The sequence below is a fragment of the Salminus brasiliensis genome, chromosome 14, assembly GCF_030463535.1.
Source record: "Salminus brasiliensis chromosome 14, fSalBra1.hap2, whole genome shotgun sequence".
NCBI lineage: Eukaryota > Metazoa > Chordata > Actinopteri > Characiformes > Bryconidae > Salminus > Salminus brasiliensis.
In genome coordinates, this window is record NC_132891.1 from 28,929,662 (window position 1) to 28,949,958 (window position 20,297).

General features: G+C 40.4%; 1 protein-coding gene across 4 annotated transcripts in view; it reads right to left on the reverse strand.

The window, feature by feature from the left end:
- The window catches only part of plekhg5b (pleckstrin homology domain containing, family G (with RhoGef domain) member 5b), a 74,014-nt gene that overhangs the window by 49,607 nt on the left and 4,110 nt on the right, over positions 1–20,297 (reverse strand). For 2 of the 4 annotated variants that reach the window (XM_072696843.1, XM_072696844.1), the window contains exon 1: positions 5,000–5,117. The exons of 1 other annotated variant lie outside the window; for it this stretch is intronic. In XM_072696843.1, the coding sequence (XP_072552944.1) occupies positions 5,000–5,077 (78 nt within the window). In that variant the 5' untranslated portion in view covers positions 5,078–5,117. Of the gene's footprint in view, positions 1–1,586; positions 1,633–4,999; positions 5,118–20,297 lie in introns of those variants that run through there. One more of the 4 variants, XM_072696849.1, reaches the window with a different exon arrangement.

Genomic DNA, 20,297 nt, shown 5'->3' on the forward strand with positions numbered 1-20,297 from the left:
TCAGGTCAAGGTTCATTTAGAGAGTCGGTAGACGCTTTGACTTTGTCACTTTGACTTTGATCAACACTGCACTCAATATCTGGTAATAGTTTAGTTTAAAATTCTCACCAATTAACATCACTGAATCCAGATGAAGTCAATTAGGCAAGATTTGGTTGGTATTTGATGTGTGCTTCTTTATCCTAGAACTGGAGGTGCTAGGCTAACACAGCTAACAAATGCATGGACTTAAGACGGTCACCAATCTCATCTTTGTAAATACATGCCAAAATCTTTTTATTTACTTCGAAAATATTTAGTTTAACAACACGGATAGACCCGATTTCATTGTACAATATTTAAAGGTTAAATGGGAACCACATAATCATATACACTGTGTCCTGCTTTGTAGTACCATTCTGCATTATGTACAGTCTTAAAGGCGATTCCACTCACAAATATCTGATTTTTGTTTTTTTTAGACTTAAGTAAACCAAGCTGTGCTTTAAATTTAATTTGTCTAGCTGGACGAATTTGAGTGGACTGAGACAGATTTTTCCAGATGTGTATTTAGCAACATAAAATTGGTGACAGTCTAAATCCAGGCTTTGTTAGCAATATTAGCCTAGCATCTCCCATTCTAAACTAAAGAACCACCCATCAGATAGCGAACATATCTTAGTTAATTGACTACATCTGGGGTCAGTTATTAATCATGTACACTTTATTTTTCGCAGAACTACTCCTTTAATACAACTTTACACTAACCTGAATGTAACAGATTCTACAAAAGCTAAACTTAAACCCATATGGTATATGGCCCGTCATGGCACAACTAACCAGTTAACGTTCACCGGTCTTCCCACACGACGGTGGTTGAAACTGCCAGACATTCATCTGGCGTCGGTTTAACGCAACGTAAATTTTCGTATAGACCTTACAAACAAATTAGCAGCACACTATCGTATCTGGCATCTGGCTTAGCTTGGACAGCATCAGTCAGTGGTCGAGGACAGTAGCTCCCTCGCTCTCCCACACACTGAACATTCCGCCAGTGTGTTTCAACTTGCAGCATGAGCACTTCTCCGGAAAGCCAAACATGTGCATACACACCCACCTGAAACTGCCAGCCTGTGACAGTCTTTCAGAACTGTTCCAACATGAAGGAACGCATGAAACTATGAGACAAGGTGGAATCTGGACATAAAGCAGATCGTTTGTACAGGTTTGAAGAAATTACTTAATGTGCTTCTTGAACCACAGCTTATTCCAACATGAGAACTGTTTGACTATCACAACTCTTAGCACACTCCCTGAAACATGTCCTTTCACAGCCGTAAAGCCATACAGCAAAAAAGCAGCAGCAGCAGAACTGGTCCGCGTGTCTCAGAAGAACAGCTCTGTTCAGACATACTGCTGTCAAAGACGAGCAGACCCTCTCCAGTCACAACAGTATCTGAAGTATTTGAGTATCTGAAGAACACTTCCAAAGTTTCCCCATCACGTTTAACAACATCCGTCCTCGTCCAGCTGGAAGCACATCAGAGACCGGTTCAGCAGAGGAACGCGACTCAATGGAAGCCCATGATCAGAGCCAGTGGACTCACCAGCAGCTGCTCCTTTTCTCGTACGATCGTGCTCGCTCTCTCTCTCTCTCTCAGCTGTGCAGTCAAACACACTGAAGGCTAAGGGAGCAGTCTTAGGCTTCTACAGCCCGCTGTGACGCAACACTGCTATCCATAGCTGGAGGGGAGGAATAGAGCCAGGATATGTGTGAGATATGACAGAGAGAGAGAGAGAGAGAGAGAGAGAGAGAGAGAGAGAGAGAGAGAGAAAGAAAGAGAGAAAGAAAGAAAGAAAGAAAGAAAGAGAGAAAGAAAGAAAGAAAGAGAAAGAAAGAAAGAAAGAAAGAGAGAAAAAAGAAAGAGAGAGAGAGAGAAAGAAAGAAAGGAGAGAAATGAAACGTAATAACAGTAAAAGAAAGAAATGCAGAAGAAAAGGAAGAAATGAAAGAAGAATAAAAAAGAAAGAAGAAAACAATATGACAAACAGTAAAAAGAAAAAGAAAGAAAGAAAAAGGAAGAAAAAAGAAAAAAAGAAAAAAGGAAGAAAGAAAAAAGGAAGAAAAGGAGAAAAAAGAAAAGAAAGAAAAAAAGAATAAGGAAAAAGTAAAAAAGAAAGAAAAAAGCAAGAAAAAGTAAAAAAGGAAGAAAAAAAAAAGGAAGAAAGAAAAAGAAAGAAAAAAGAAAGAAAGAAAAAGTAAAAAAGAAGAAAGAAAGAAAAGGTAAAAAGAAAGAACAAAGAAAAAAAGAAAGAAAGAAAGAAAAAGAAAAAGGAAAAAGAAAGAAAGAAAAAGTAAAGAGAAAGAACAGAAGAAAAAAAGAAAGAAAGAAAGAAAGAAAGAAAGAAAAAGTAAAAAGAAAGAACAGAAGAAAGAAAGAAAGAAAAAGGGAAAAAAGAACAAAAAAAGAAAAAGGAAGAAAAAACTAAAAGGAAGGAAGAAATGAAAACAATATGAGCAATTATAACAATGAAAGAAAGAAAACGGGGGAAAAAAGGGAAAAAATATTAAGGAAGGAAAGGGTAATGAAAAAAGGAAAAGATGTAAAAGAGGGAAAATAGGAAGAAAAGAAAGGAAGACAGAGAGGGGAAAGGAAGGAATGCAAGGTAGAAAGAAAGGAAAAGGAACCACAGAAAAAGCAAGTGAAGGAGATATGGAGGGAAGGAGGGAATAAAAGATGAATGAGAAAAAAGAGGACAGAGTGGAAGGGAAGGAGAAAGATTAAGCAACAGAGAGGATGGCAGAAATGGCCCACTGCAGACCAGGCGAGTGTGCAGATTTGGATGAAGTGTGTTCCCATGTGGAGCTGGAAATCGATCGCTGGGAGCCGAGGTCAATCTGTTATTTGCGGGGGGGTTAGGGGGGCACATTGGCGGGTGCAGAGGAGCTTGGGTAGTTGATATAAGAAGCAGATGTGAAATATGCAGACGCTGGAGGAAAACACAGAACTGAAGCTTGTCAGGCCAAAACGTGTGTGTGGGTGTGTGTGTGTGTGTGTGTGTGTGTGTGTGTGTGTGTGTGTGTGTGTGTCTGTGTGTGTGTCTGTGTGTGTGTCTATGAACAATAACATTAAAGCAATTTAGCAGTTCATATTTATAAAACTACGGAAAAGAGATGATGACACTTTCCGAGAGGGAGAGAGACACACAGAGACAGAGTCAGCCATAATAAAATTAACAGTTAGTATATCAACACTGTTCAGAACAAACAAACAAATATAGAAATGCAGTTGTGGTCAGAAGTTTGCATCCACTCATGGATCATGAATGTCACAAATGTATGAATGTAATACTGGACTTTCAGTGATGTTGTACAGAAAACTTGTACAACATTCAAAACAAGACATTGGTGCACAAGTTTCCATTTCCACATTTTCCACAAGGCCATAATTATACATACCAGGTAAAAAGAAACATCCAGCCACGTAGGTGATTAATTCAGTGGCGCTCCATTTCCAAATGTCTTTTAACTTGCCAAGGTCAAGGCCTTCTTTGTGCCCACATTAAAAAAGGTCCGGTTGACAACAGTCATTGGGTTGACCAACACAGCCCAGCTACACTGCTGCTATCTACGCTAATGCTAACCAGCTTCTCTCTCCTGATTCGGAGCAGTTTAACATGTGTAAATGTCACCCTGCGAGCAAAGTAAATGTTGTATTTGGTCATTTTTCAGTTTGTAAAAGTAAGGCAGGGTGTGATTGTACAGAAGCCACATAAACAAAAAAAAAGGCATTCAACCCCACAAACTGTTAAGCATGGTGGTGGTAGCATCATGCTCTAGGCTGTTTTGCTGCATGTGGAACTGGTACACTGCACAAAGCAAATGGAATAATGAAGAAAGAGGATTAACTCAGACGTCTTCAGCATAACCTTTTCAACAGAAGAATGACCAAAACACTGGGGGCTGTGGGATGCTCTGTCCTTAACCTCATCAACACATGTCAACATATCAACTAAAAATTAAACTTGAGCACCAAACTCTTGAAAGCCTGCAGTCACAGAAAGCCTAATGCTGAAAGCACGATATTCGTGTTCAAGACGAGCGGATGTAAACTTTCAACCACAACTAAACATGCTTGCTTTTTGGACAGGTATGTAGGTATGTAATGTGTCCAAATGTTTGTGGACACTTATCACACATGATGATTACATTCGGAAGATGTGCAAATGTACACACACAAACACAGCCTTTCTAGTCCCTGTGGAGAAGTACTGCCAATAAACAGATGAACCAACTGGCACCATGCCAGGTGTGGGCTAGACAATTATAACCCCCCCCCCCCCCCCCCCCAGCATTGAGCTGTGGAGCAGTGGAACTGTGTCCTCTGAATGATGGTTGGTGCTCCATCCAAAACTTTTGGGACGAGTTAGGGATTTAGTATAGATGAGGTAGGTTGGTGATCATCCAACATCCTGACCTCACTAACGCTCGTCACCCTTGATTTCGGAAGAAACAATGAATAAGCAGATGTCCCAATAGGTTTGTCCATATCGTGTATGTATGTGTGTGTTTGTGCGTGTGTGTGCGCGTCTGGATGTGTGTTAACTAAAAAATAATATATGATGAAAGAGACGGCGAGAGAGAATGAGCGACCGAGCGAGACAGGCAATAAAGGCATACGTCTTAGCTGTTCCAAATCTCCAAAATCCACTTCCAGTACAGACCTGCTTTCAGGTTGACATGTTCAAACTGATCTGATTACACATCATGATCCATGACATTAACTATGAAATTTCCCGGGTGCTTGAGCAGGCCCCGTTCCACAGAAACAGTATAAGCACCTTGCGTTACATGTAGCCTGCGAACAGCACATGAGCTAATGCATCTCACTACTCCACATTAAACACTATGAATCAGAACAAAGCAAGCAGAGTTTAGAGAGACAGAAACCAAGACAGGGAGGGAAAAAACAAAGAGAGTTAGAGTGAGAAAGATACTCCAAGACGTCTCGCTGCTCACCTGTGGCAGACACACAAACACGTGTGTGTGCGCTCCCCCCGAACTCTGCGGGCTGCATGTCAGGTGATATGAATGCATGTGTGTAACCCTATGTGTAGCCCACTAAGCTGGTGCACGTCCAGTCCCTTCAGCTGGTCGCCAGAGTGTGCGTGAGACAACGTATTTAGCCACCTGATCTGATGAGCGCGTACACAGATATGGAAGCTTATCTTGTTGGTAGGGGGCGAGGCTACCGCGCAGGTGAGGGAGAAAAAGCATGCATTTGCCACACACATGCATACCCATACACACATACACACACACACACACAACACCACGCCCCCACCTTACCTGTCAGTCCCATGCAGAGGCAAACCCACTGATTGACCATCATTTCCTCTTTCTCAATGCCAATCATTTTTATATTTCCTCATTCTTTCTGAACAGGTTAAAGCTTCACAAGAACAGTCTGTGTGATCGTCCTGATACTGAAGCTGAGTTATACTCACAAGACATGTCAAATACCACACCTGAAAAAGATCAATAGTTTTCTGGATCTAGTAACAATGGGTTGACTCATTAAAATGAAAGCAATAGATCTAACTGATTACAATGATTTAACTGATTCTACATTTTTAATAAATGATTTCTTTTCCTCCTGTAAGCTAAACTCTTGATTCCACCTCCTCACTGCAGTTAACGTTAGCGGTGTCTGAAACTGTGCCCTATTCACTATTCATTTTATTTTCAAAATCCAGATCACTACACAGAGCACTTTTACCTCCCAACAATGAAATGAATAATGGGTATTCCCTGCCAGCTAGGATGGATCACACAATATATTTTACGGTGCATTGTGGGATTCAGCACCGCAGTGCACTAAATAGTGAATAGGGCACAGTTCCAGACACATCTGTCCCCAATTCACTGTGTCTGAAAACCTAGTGCCGAATGTTCAGTGCGCTGTAACAATCCCACAATGCACCGTTATATACAGTGTATATACAAATGATGTACACTAAACTGACTTGGAAAACTCATAATTAATTCATAATTCATCACTGTTTGGTTTGAAGATTTGTGCGCAGCTTCTCTGAGGAAGACCTACATTCAGACTGTTTATGCAACTCGCTATGCTGTTGTACAGCAGTAAGCTCACCCACATAACGAGGTCGCCGGAATCGGTCACTACCTTGGACAGGGTGTGTAGCACCTCAGGTGACCTTGATAGTGCAAAGTGTCGGCTGTCTTTTTTACGAACACTGAGAGAAACAGAGTCACAGTGAGTAACAGTGATTTGAGCAGTTATTTTGAATGTGATATGATTGGGCTGGTTTGAGAACTGCTGATCTCCTGTATTTTCATCACAACACTCTCCAGAGTAACTCTTCTTACTCAGAATGGTGATGAGGGAACAGACAGACTGGTTTGAAGTGACCAAACAGCTCTGATAACTAAGAGAACCACTCTGTACAACGGTGGTGAGCAGAAACGCCTCTCAGAATGCAGATACAGATGGGCTACAACAGCGGATGACCATGCATACACATGGTAGGGTCCAGAATTGGTGCAAACAGTATGAAGCAATGGACACAACCTGCTTTTCTGCAGTCCAGGTTGGTGGAAGTGGTGTAATGGTGTGGGGAATGTTTCCCTGGCACAGCAACAAAGCTGTTGATATCCACAGCCTAATTGAGTATGGCTGACCATGTGCATCCCTTTATGACCATGATTTTACTTTTATCTTCTAATGGCTACTTCCAGCATAACAATGCATCATGAGACAAAGCAAAAGGCATTTTATGCTGTTAATAAACATGACAATGAGGGCCAGACTGGCTCATTACAGTTTGTGCTTTTCCTGCTCAAGCACACACCTGATCCCATTACCCTGTTAACTGCCAGGTTTAGTAGGTCTGTTAGAACAGGGATATCAGCAAACTGTGTGGGACTCCGGCCCCTGTTGCCCACCCCCTGAGCAAGTTAAATTGTATTCATAAGACTTACAAGGATATTTATCATACTTATCCTATTGTATATACTACTTGACAGTAGACTAAATAATAAAAAATAAAAATCTAAATATCCTTTCCTATTTATTTGCTATATTTGTTATGTGTTACTAGTGTTATCTGGTCTCAGTACTTTTATTATGAAATTTAAACTCATTCTAGCTTATTCAGTTAGTCTGGAACTAAACCCCAGAAGGCTATTTTTTCAAGTCTAGAAAGCCTCTGCTGTAGTTTGTAGTCAGGAGCTAGCTTGCTGAAATGCGTTACATGGACCCGTCCTTTATGCATGTCTGCAATGTATTAATTAAGGCAAAAACAGTCTGTGCCTTGACCAGCACCAAGTACCCCAGACGTATATATATGTCAACAATGTCACTGGTAGATGGAGCCCCTTCCCCTTTGTCCTTTAACCTAAACCATGCTTGAGCTTTGTTTAAGTCATCTACAATTTGCTTCCTGCACAAGAAAAAAAGAAATATGACTGAGGTGGGCTGGAACCCCTACTGTTCCCCCATGCCTGAGACCCCCTACTGTCCTCCTCAATTAAAGGGGCATATATTTAGAGCAGCAGCTAGCAGCTCTGGCATTAGCCAGAGGCTTAGGCCCCTAAAGCAAAGCCATTGTGTGGACGATTACAGGGGAAGGAGCTCCTTTGAGGTTGACCTCAGCATTAACCCTGAACTAAGCAATACGGCTGCTCTGGGAGGAGAGTTGAAAGTGTAGTCAAGTTCGGGACAGAGGTAAAGGTTATGCAATGGTCTTGCATCCAAAAATGTACATTTACATTTCTGGCATTTAGCAGACCCTCTTATGAAGAGTGATTTATGAAAATGCTTCGCTGACCACTAGTGCAAATAGAATAGAGTCCAAAGATGCCTCTAATGACTAGTAGGACATTTAAGTGCAATCACAAACCTTTAATAATTGCAAGATTAGTGCTCTTCAGTGCTGAAGGGGTCTTCAGACAGTGTTTGAAGACAGCAAGCAACTAAGCTGTTTGGACAACCAGGGAAAATTCGCTCCACCACTTGTACTTGTGAAGCTCAACAGGCTCATGTTATGACTGCTTTCAGGTAAGGAGGGGCTGGTCCATTTTTGGTTTTGTAAGCCAGTGTTAAGGTTTTAAATCTGATGCAGATAGCAGGAAGCAGGAAGCCGGTCAAGATAACAGAAAAGAAGTGACATGGCTGAACCTGAAGACAAGTTGTTGCTGCAATCTGGATGCGTTTCAAGGGCAAGATGGCACACATAGGAAAACCAGCTAGGAGGGAGTTGGAGTAGTAAAGCCGTGAGACAATGAGGACCTGAACAAGCACTTGAATGGCCTCTGTAGAGAGTAAGGGTCAAATTCTCCAAAAACAGAGCAGACATCCTCAACAGCCCAGAAGCTTTTTTCCCTTTAAATAGATTATTCTGAAGAAGCAGGATTATATCATAGAAAGAAAGAGATCCTTTACAACAATTATTCAGTTTTAGACTGTTCAGTGCCAAGCATTGTCTATGTTTTCTGCTGATGTGCCCAGTTCTAGTTGTTCCATCCAGGTAACGATAGACCTGTCTCTCCTCTACCCTGCTGCCCGCTGTCCTGCTCTGGGGTCCTGCATTGATTCATCCGCACTCACGTTTCCATCTTCTATGGCTTGACTGCACATTTACCAGTTTTTTCTTGATTCAGTTCTGTTTTTGTTGTTGTTTTTTCCTGTTTTGCTTTTTATTGTGCTATCTGGAGTCGACCAGAGAAGGATGAGTTCCTCTTTTGAGTCTTGCTTCCTCTCAAGATTTCTTCCTCTCAATCAGAAGAGGTTTTTCCTTGCCACTGTTGCCACTAGCTTTTTCAAAATGGCCTTGAACCCCAACCCTGTAAAGCAGCTTTGTGTCAACCTTCGTTGTGAAAAGTGCTATATAAATAAATTGTTTTTGTTGGTTTCTGTCCGGAGCTAGAAAAGGAACTGCAGGCTGTGCACTACTTGAGAGCTCCTTCTTATGGAACTATAATTTGGCGGAAGGAAATGCTAACATTAAAGCATATTAAATTCTATGTTCACGGCTCAACTTATTTATTACTTTGTTTTCCGAACTCTGGTATAAAGGCAAATAGAACACTCAAGGTTAGGAATGCACAGATACCAATGCATAAACTTTGGCAGACACTTTTGAAAATGGCAGAAACAGCAAAGCTGTGGCTTTTTAAAATGGAAATTTACTGCTATTGAGTGAAAAAACATTGATTTTGGACACTTCGGGGACTCAAAACAGTGTTCAGCCGTCCCTGCCTGCATGTGTGTGTGTGTGTGTGTGTGTGTGTGTGTGTGTGTGTGTGTGTGAGTGAGTGAGTGAGTGAGTGAGTGAGTGAGTGAGTGAGAGAGAGAGAGAGATCCCCCCACCCCCGCTCGTCCTTCCTCCCAGTGCGTTGCTCTCGGGTAAACAGAGCAGGGTGCTGAAGGCGATGTGTGTGAATTTTAGCTGTGTATCATGTCTGTTAGGTTACTCTGATCCTGGGTTATAAAGCCTACAATTCCAGTGGTTTGAGAATCTGGTTCAGTGAATGGATCCCTCCCGTGGATCAGCCTAAATATCCAGACCCGACCCAGCTAATGTTGTTAGTATTGGGGCCGATTTCCAATTTAACCTGCAGTTGATCAGTGTTTATTAAGCACTAACAGTATCCTCGATATGCTTAGAAAAGCATATTGTCACCATAATATTTTTTTTTGTAGAGGTTTAAAAAAAAAAAAAAAAAAAAAAAAAAAAGTAACAGACATTAAAGGGTTTCCGTGGACAGAATATCAGTATTGTTAGTATTATCAGCATTAATGCCATTATTATAGTTGTATAGTGCTTATTTCAAACATTCAGAATTCAAAACACATACTATATTCACTATTCATATTTATGAATGAAGTCAAACCCAAAGTTAGATGCACCAGATTCCCAGAAACATAATTTCTTGCTACCATTCTTATCAGCTTTAACCCCAAGTGCATGGGAGTTTTGCTATGATAACATCAGAAAACACTGCATAGCTTCAACTTTGCATCTCAGCAAACACATCCATTATTTCTGTCTATAAGGGTTAGCTTGCCAACTTCCCGGTCCACTGTTGTTTATTCCCCACTGCAAAGTGGATAATGGACACCTCACTCCCTCCTCTCAGTAAGGGTCTGGAATTCCCCCTTCTTTTCCCTTGGAATTAGCTGGCGATTTCGCCTTCAGATATCAAAACATGAACATAATATGTTTTTAAACTGACACCAGCTGTCAACACTTACCTAAAAAAAAACTTGCGCTGAGTTACTGAAAGGTTAAGAGGAACATTATCTTTTGCTCATCTTATAGCAATGTGTCGAAAGCATTTGCAAGGAGACCCTTATTCTGCCATCGATGGTCATGCTGGAAAAGATCAGTGCTAGGATGCGGTTTTCTTAAACAATTCATGGGAAGAATGAAATAATTCCACAAAAAATACTTCATTATACATGCTTCAGATAAAATTACCTGTGCCTATTTTTATAGTTTTTGTAGGTGCAACTCGAAGAAAAAAGGTGCTAAAGATAAAATACTCCAATAGCCTCTTAAAAATGAGGGACCAGAAGATGTTCTTTAAATGACACAAATTCCCTAAATAACCAGGTTTGTAAAAAAAAAAAAAAAAATCTTAAAAGCTTAAAGAAACCTTGCTTGATTTAAAGGTCCTTGGCCTGATTTTAAATGTCTTCAAAGTTACAGAACTCTTTTACAAAAATGGTTCTTTAGGGAATCAAAAGACACAAACAAAATGACAGAAGCCACAATGCAATGGTGGGGTTTCCGCTGCATAGGTTTTACACCAGCGGGCCCTCACTGCAAAATTACTTACCTTTTCAGAATGATAAATTTCATGAAATCAGTGACAAACTATGTAGGGGGATTTTAATTTGAAACGACATATTCAGGAAGTGAAATAAAGACAGGGAGAGGAGATTAAACTAGCTAACGTAAGTTAGTTAACGTTAGCTAGTTAGACAGGCTTTACAGTCGAACAGAATGATGCAGCGCAAAGTCCGTTGCACATCATTACACAGCTGGCGAGAACGTTACTATCCCAGCCTCGTACAGCTCGTTTCTTTCAGCTCCAAAACAGCCGTAATACATAGTTTACAAAGTACAATCCTACAGGAAACTATGAATTGCACGATTACAGTGTATTGATATCGGAATTAACTCACTTTAACACTTTACGTCTTTTTTTTCAGTAAGCAACAACAATGGTCGACATAAATAATGTTATTAATGTATTAAGTATTTTAACATTACGTTTTTTTTTACACTCACACCCTCACAATTCTGTACATAGAGAGTATTTTTTGGGCCACTTCATTTTTCCCCTTTTCTCATCCAGCCGAGAAACACTAAATGTGGATGCACAATCACAGGATCACAGGATGTACAATGCAATGTAAGGCAGTAAATTTAATTAAAATGTTACTTTTTTGCAGCTTAATGCAAAAATTGTACACTCAATTTCTTTACACTCGCTTTCCTGTTATTTTAAATACATAATAAGTATATTTTTATAAATATACACCACAGAAAAGAAAACTATTGCAATGCTGCCCCCCCCCAGCCCTAAACATGATGTCATATTTGAACCATCTTGCCCACCTTTACAAAGGCCTCAACATTCTGGACTTTTGTATGATTGAACACTGAACTCGATTGAGCTATTTTCAGCTTGGGTGAAGTGCACAGCTGTGAGGATGGAGTCATTAGTGGTACCCCCTTGCGCTCTTTAAAATATTTTCCTGATTAGGTACAAAACTGAGAATAAACCAGAGACAGACAACGAGAAAGAGAGGGAGCTAGAGAGGCTGATATAGAGGGAGAACAAATGCAAGTTGACAGATCAAGTTTCCGAGGAACCCATATTAGCTCATCTATAAATCAGAGCTTTTTTCCAAGGCAATCCTTCTGTTCAACCCTATAACCGACGGTCCTATCAAAATGCTTAATCTTAATGAAAGGCATGCAAACTTCTTGCTCTATTTTTGTCCTTACACACACACACGATAAAATCACTTCGGTGGAAAACAAACTGACGATGATCACACCTGATGATCAGAGAGTATTCTGTGTTTTTGGGCTTGTGTTTTCTACAGCATGAAACAACACAACAAAACCCACAGTTACAGAAATACACAAGAGTGCTATATGACTTATGTTAGCCTTATAAAGCCATTCACAAAAAACAACTCTAACTGAAGAGGTCTTACAGCAAATAAAGATTAGGCTAAAGTGAAAGCCATCATCAGTGTCAGCGCCTGCTATGCAAAAATGATTGATGGCTTAACATTCCTGCAGGCCAAATCAAAGGCATCTCACTCCTCCTTCCAACACTGGAAAAGCATTAGCCTCCTTTTAGGCCTAACGCCCGCTACCCAATACAGCCTCTCAGCCAAAAAAAATCACAGAACCACAGTCCCTGCACCGGCAGCAGAGCCGCCTTTTCCACCATCTTTCCGTTCCAAGTGTCATTATGCAATGCTGCAGTCATCCTGCCTTCGCTTGCCTCAAAGACCCAATCGTCTGGCCTCTCATTCTCGAAATATAACTCACAAGTCATTGACTTGTCTACTTGAGCTGGATTTATGCCGCTGCTGGTTATATAATGGAATGGCAAGCTGCGGAGAATACGACCGTGTCATCCAACGGGGACCGGTACTCATACTCTGTACTGTTAGCTGGAGACAAACAAAGGAAAATAGGGAATCTGTGGAGTGCTGAAGTAGGCCTAGTTTAAGGCTGTGGGATACAACAGTATTTATTGTTAGTTGTTGTCATGATATGTGTGCTCATGTATTGCTTATTATTGCTCAATCCCTACATGCTAAGAGTTGCAAACAGAGGTGTGAAAATCTAGACTGGGGGTACCGGAGATCTAGAAGCAGAAATGATCCTGGGTTCTTTATATCAATTTATATATGATAGTTTTATATAAAAAAAAAAGAAGAAAGAAATCCATAAAATATAATAATAAAAGATAAATTCACTATTTTACCATACCATTCATAGATAAAAAAAACACTTGGATTTTCACTCTATTTTAAGTTATAAAATAACATATACATTTATGCCATTTGTCCGACACTCTTATCCAGTGTGACTTGCATTTGAATCAGGCTACCCTTTTAGATGAATGTAGTGTGAGGAGTCTTGCCCAAGTACATATTTGTGTGGTGGGGAATATATAGATATTTATACAAATAAAAATACATACAAAACATAGCAATAACACCAGTTGAAAATGGAGTAGGAATAGGAATGGTAATGGAGAATAGAACAACATAACTGAATATCATTTGAAAAACTATGCAAATGGAAGCAGCACCACTTCTATCCAATTCTATTTCTCAAGCATGGGCATTTATCATCTTTCAAGCACTGAGTAACTTGTCAAATAATGCTGATATCCAGTTACATTCCCCTTTACTCTGTTGCCCTACACTAAAGCCATGCAGTCACAGGCAAGTAAAGGCGCATACCATGATGAAACAGCACTTCTGTGGAAGCTCTCTACTTTGCTGTTTCCATGTTATTTAAAGGCAAAATAGACCTACAGTGTCAATTTAGAATGCTACCAATTAGAATATATTTAAAATTACTGATTACTTCTCTCAAACTATAAATATCCCTACTCCCTACTTTACCCTACAAATCTGTTCAATCTGAAAATGTGAGGGGGAAACCTAACAGCCTTTTCTGTACTTTATTTAAAGGAGCGTTATGCAAGATTTTTTTTTTCTCCTTCTACAGTCGAAAAGTGGAATTTGAACTTTAAGCCACCCCTCAAAATGAACTCGCTTTACACATGCATTTCTGGATAACCTGAGAGATACATAACTGGCTTCTGAAGTAAAAGAAGCATGAGGACAGACGCCATAATATCACCGGCTTCTACACAAATACAACTCGTTTTTACCACAGTTTTTACGAGTGTTGTCCTGTCTGCTTCACCAAAGTTGCACAGTGCAGTCAGCAGCGTGCCAAGCCCAGAATATCAACAATAGAGATGCAATCCTCCCTACTACACATCAAAGTGTTACAACCATTATTTAATATAAAGAAATTTTGGAAAGACAACAAACTTACTTCTTTTTATTAACAAAATTTGATTAGCTTTTAATTACTTTTAATTTAATAACTTGTAATAAATTACTCTAAAATTATTATGGATTATGGAGAAGCTATGGTAGAAGCTAGGGTATTTAAGTAAACAAAAACAAAAACAAACAAAAAAAATTATATTTAAATGTGAACTTATATTCAATGAAACATTATTGTTTTTATTTAAATTATTTCTATGTCATATTAGCAGCATATTATTTATTTATTAGCAACAAATTTGTTTACAGGGTAAACTAACCCCCCTCTTTATACTGTGTGCCAAGAAGAGAAGGTCATCTAAATTTTGTGGTACTAGAAAGCTTTCTGTTGCCAGCCTTCAAAAAAAAGAAAAAAACACTTGGGCAGGGCTAAAGTGGCCAGGTCGCAAAGGCAGCGTTTGGCAAATGCCAGTTTAGGATAGCGGTCGCTGTTTCCCTTCCACCATGCCAGATTGCCAGACTAGACCTCATATCCAGCAACCTGAACTAAAGCGTGAGTGAGCGTGTCGCTGCTGAGATGATATATTTCCACATTTAAACAGTGCAGTTAAAAAGTATTAATTATAGTACAAAAATTGCTGACAAAATGCTTTTTGCATTGCAAAAACAGCATTCCGAATCCAAATATTAAAAGCGAATATTTACCTTAACGAATGAATAACGAATAATATTCAGGTCTAGCCTTGGAAATGTCACTGTGAAAATAATGTAATACTATTAATGAAATAGTACAAACTTTGACCCAGTGTTTTAATTGCTTTTATCTATTTCATTACTCCATTAAAACTGTCAAACAAACACACCCACATTTACACTTTGCATTGCTAAGGGGTGAACTGTGCCAAGAACCTGGCAACCCACTAGTCACCCATTAGGCCGGCACTTTTATTAAGACCAAGCGAACGCTGCTCATTACAGTAGCTCACATAACCCGTGACGAGGCAATTATCAGAGTTTTCACAACTAATTGGAATACCACCGCCATCCATCTGCATCTCCAGGAGTTTCACTGCCAACAACTGTGACGCTCTAAGAAAACACACAGTGTAGGTTGGCCATGTTCAGTGAGCGTAAAAAAGCAGATCAAGATCCGCATTCTAGCATGTCTGATGCACCAGTGAGCATCTATAACATGTTTTGAGTGTGTAAGCCAGAAAACATAAGCTACTTGGGCAAGGAGGTGCTTGAGTTTTCGGTTTTGGTGATGAACCTGAGCTGCAGAATGCCTCAGGTCACAGGTGATGAGAAAACAGATAAACAACAAAGACATAACAGAAAGTCTAAAGAAAGGCACCTGCTTGGAAAAAGTTAAAAGCATTTATGGTAAGAGAATCATCACCTAATAAGGAAAGACAGAGAGAGACAGAATTCAGGTGAATTTAGGTGAATCATGTGGAAAAGGTTTGGTAATGTTTTGCGTGGTGGTGGTGACCAGTCCCAGTCAGGGGGGGGAAGTCTCGGGATCACTAGGCAGGGAGTGTCTCAGAATAAATGAGATAATGATTAGAATCAATCACAGTCAGGGGAGAATTTCAGAAACAGTCAAAAATAATACAAACACCACAGTAATTAGGACCAATCGCAGCCAGGGGGAGGTCTTACAACAAATGATGAGATGATTAGCATCAATTGCAGTCAGCAGGAGGTTTCAGGACAAATGAGGCAGCGATTTCAAAGCAAACTTTGCAAAGATTAAGACCAATCACATTCAGGGAGGGGTATCAAAACAAATGAGGCGGTGATTCGGACCAACCACAGTCAGGCAGAGAGCTCAATACAAACAATACCAAGCTATCACAGTCACGGGGAAGGTCTCAGAACAAATGAGCCGATGATAAGGACCAATCGCTGTCAGGAGGAGGTCTCAGAACAAATGTGGTGGTGATTAGGACCAGTCATAATCAGGGGGAGGTCTTAAAACCATCAATTAGAATCAATCACAGTCAGAGGGAGGTCTCAGATCAAATGAGCCGATGATAAGGACCAATTGCAGTTTAAAACAAATGATGAAGATGAGGATCAATTTCACTCAGCACGAGAAACTTAGAACAAATGAGGCAGTTTCAGAACACACGATACATAGATTAGAACCATCACATTTAGGGGGAAGTGTCAAAACAAATGAAGCGAATGAATTATTCAGGGGTAGGGCCCAGAATAAACGTGGTGGTAATTAGGACCAATCGCAATCAGGAGGAAGTCTCAAAACGAATGAGGCGGTGATCAGGACCAAACACAGCCAGGCAAAGGGCTCAATTCCAACAATTTGAAGCAATCGCAGTCAGGGACAGGTCCCAGACCAGATGTGGTGATTAGGACCAGTCACAATCAGGGGGAGTTCTCAGAAAAAAACAAGGGGGTGATTAAGATCAATGCTCGTAAAGGGGAGGTCTCTGAACAAACAAGGGGATGATTAGGGGTTCTGATCAGCAGCTGGCGCATACAAAATCATATTTTTTTGTGGTGTTAGAAATCAGAAACCTGCAAGAGTGAGTAACAGATACCAGATGATAAAAGCAAAGCCCACTCATTCCCAAACTCTCTTCCTCTCATCAGCATTAGTTTGTGTTGGGCAGGGCAGGATGCCATAGCAACCCACACCCTCTCTCCTAGCGCTGTCTGGTCATGTTGGGCGGCTGTGGAGGAGATGATTGCCCCTAGAACTGTGAGCATGCTCAGACTGGCCCCACCTGCACACGCACATGACCACAAAAGCACACACACACACACACACACACACACACACACACACACACACACACACACAAGGTATAATGCTGCACATGAGCTCATATACTTCCTGATGTGAATATATAGCCAGATTTCATCCAGGTAGACAATCCAACACACTTGGAGGAGAACATTAACTAGTGAGTGGCAGAACTGGACGCTGTTTATTTCACCATTCTGAGGAAACTCTGAAGAGGCTGTTGTGCTGAAATGTTAGGAGATCAGCAGCTCTAGAAATACCAAAACCAGCTCTTCTGACAATGTGGCAGCAGACATGCCACATTCAAAATCACAGAGATCACATATTCTGATGGTTGATGTGAACATTATCTGAAGCTGCTGGCTTGAATCTGCATACTTTTACTGGCTGATGTGAAGGTGTACAGGTGTTCCTAATAAAAAGAGCTCGGTAAGCATAAAAAACACATGCTTAACCTCACAGCTTGTGCTAGTGATTCAATAGTGAGTAAAAAAGTAATGTCAAGAGTGGGCTGTCCTGCCTGCTCTATTCTAACCTCTTAAAGACCGTCTCAGCATCGACTGAAAGAGCTGTTGCTGACTGTTGATGGCATCAGCGAAACGGTCAGCAATGTTTTTTCAAGTTAAATTTAAACGTACCTTTTTTTGACCAGTCTGCAAGTCTGAAAAAGCCAGGCCGGCTATTGTGAAATAGCAGCGGCTGTTTCCTGCCTGAAGCCATGGCTGAGACATAGGCAGTGATTCAGTCGGGTGTGTGTGTGTCTGTGTTTTTATTGTGCCTTATGTGATTTCAACTAGGAAAACCAGCAGAGCACATGTCTGACATGGGAGCTCTCCAGGGTTTCTGCTATATTTCAATTGATTAGTAGTGAAGAAGCAAAGTAGGTCATTTCAGAATTAGTCCAGACGTGCATTCTATATTTATTTCTTTATTTTTTTTTAACAAAGAAGTAGTACAGTACATTCACAGCTTCAAGGCAAATGAGGTAACCACTTGCATCCAAAACATGGGCATACAGCACACATCCACTAACTTGTGTAGTGTATGACTGTCTCCTCCTAGTGGACAAATTATGATACAGCAGGAGGAACCTACAATGGCTGTATAAACAAACAGCCTCAAATGTCTGATTCGGATTGCACTACCTAAAGAAGTAAAGCTCTTCCATTCTCCATCTGTACAATTATTTGCAAAACTGAGGACACTGGAGCTGCCCAAGCTCTACATTCCTGATTGAACTCATTTACATGTTCTGATTTTTAGAGGGAAAATCTCTATACGGGTGGATCTGCAGTGTATGGTTACCACAGATAATTATTTTTGAGACACTTCCTTGTACTGGGAATAGAGCAGAAAAGCTGATGACTCAAAACACACCTAGAATAAAAGTCAATTGGCAGTTGCTGTGATGAGCGTCCTAAATGGTTCTTTAGTAAGCTGGCTGAGAGAATAAAAACAGTGTGAGGAAGGAGGCTTCTTGAAGAATCTAAAATATAAGATAATACCCAAAGATTATTTAAACAAGAAACTGTTTTTTGGATTGTGAACTTAAAATGCCCCAGAGCAAATAATGTGATTTATATTGTGACTAAGAGAAAGTGCTGGAAATGTGCTTATTGTGTTTAATGTAGGGATGTTCTGATCCAATCCAGTGGATCAGGATCTGGGTCGATCCAGGCATATTGTAATGGATCAGGTATCGGCTATTTGAAATCCAGATCCAGTTTTGGATTCATTGTTTTAACCACTGTATTCAGCGCGCCATCTGGTGGCCACATTACCGGATCTTACTGCCCAGTCGGCAGCACTGAGGACATTCTCAGGAGGTAAATAAAAGAATTTAGAGTCTGCAGTGTGGAGCCATTTTACAGTGGAACATGAAAACAGACCATAAGATCTGAACCTTACCTTAACTGTGGCTGTTAATTATACAAACTCAGCATTCCTCAGCATTAAGAGACTCGAATTGGATCGGGGGGGGGGGGGGGGGTGGGGGAGGGCACATCTTTGGTTTTATGTGTTCATTTGGTCTACGTAGTGTAAGCTTTGTGGTTTAAAATAAATGAATTGGTCATAAAGTGTCCCCAGACCTTTGACTGGTACCTTACACTGTGTACATACATAGTCAGTTCTTAAACTGAGACATTGCTCAGCCTGCTAAGAAGAACATATACCTACATACAGAAGAGTGACACCAGGCCAGCAGAAAGGAGTGACCCTGGATGTCCAAAACAACTGCAGCTCCACTCTTCCTGCGTGCTCCCATCCAAGTCTCTCCTTAATCTCTTTACGTAATCTCTAAGCATGGTGCCCGGGGCCACAGGCCTAGAGAAGAGCAGCAAAGCTACACACTCACCTCCCCCACGCTCCAATCACTGAGTTCTCGTAAGCTTTAAGTCACAAACCCCTCGGCAGCCTTAACCCTTTAAACTCCAGCCTCATTTCTCCATTATTGCTTTTAAAGGCTCAGTCGCTTTCAACGCCTACTGTGAAGAAGTCAACATCTCTTAAGTCAACAGCAGAGCAATCACTATTGATTACATCAGTAATCTAATTATTCATCTGTCATCCATTTGATCACTGAAACTAATGATCAGAGTCTTAATAAAGCCACGCAACATAAAATGACTGACAGCACACAGGCTCTGAACTCACACTGGTGTTTTTAAAGGAATATCCGAGTATATATTCTCAAAACCATCAATGTTTACATTCCATAAGACACCATAAATTACCATTAGTATGTTAGAACTTTTTTTGGATTTTACTAAACTTATTAATTTAGCAGCACATCTTATTTAAACTGTGATCGGATCGTTATCCGCTGATTTTCCGCTCATCCTTCTAAGAAGGATTTTCCCTCTCCTGTAAAGCTGCCATTTATCTATCAATGCAATAAAAATAACTGACTAAACACATCTGGATTAAAAAAACACAGATCAAGCTCCTAATATTCTCTGGCTCACTGGTTAAGGATTTAAGTGCTATTAAAAAAAATATATATATATACATTAAAAAATAATAAAAATAAAATAAAAAATAATAATAATAATAAACTGAGCTTCATGCCATCATAGGGATTTGCAGTCAGGCTGGATCTATGAAAGTTATGTAGTAACACAGTGTGTACAGGTCTGTGGAGTTTTTAAGGAGTTAAAACACAAAGACAAAAGGATACAGACACAGTGCTAGAGAGAAAGACCTCTAGGCACCACTTGGGACACAGCAGCTGACAGGACTTAAGCTGTGAGCACCGTGCAAAGACTCTTTATGTGAGTGTAGTTGGGAAGCTCTAATAAGGGCTGGCCAACTGTATAATCTTCAAGTGCTGGGGGGGATTTTCTTAAATATACGAGTGGCTCTATGACTTCTTATATAAATGCAGTCAGGAAACCTATAAACATGTCAGCCTTAATGACCCAAGAATGTTTAGGCGAATGGATTATCATAAAAGCACT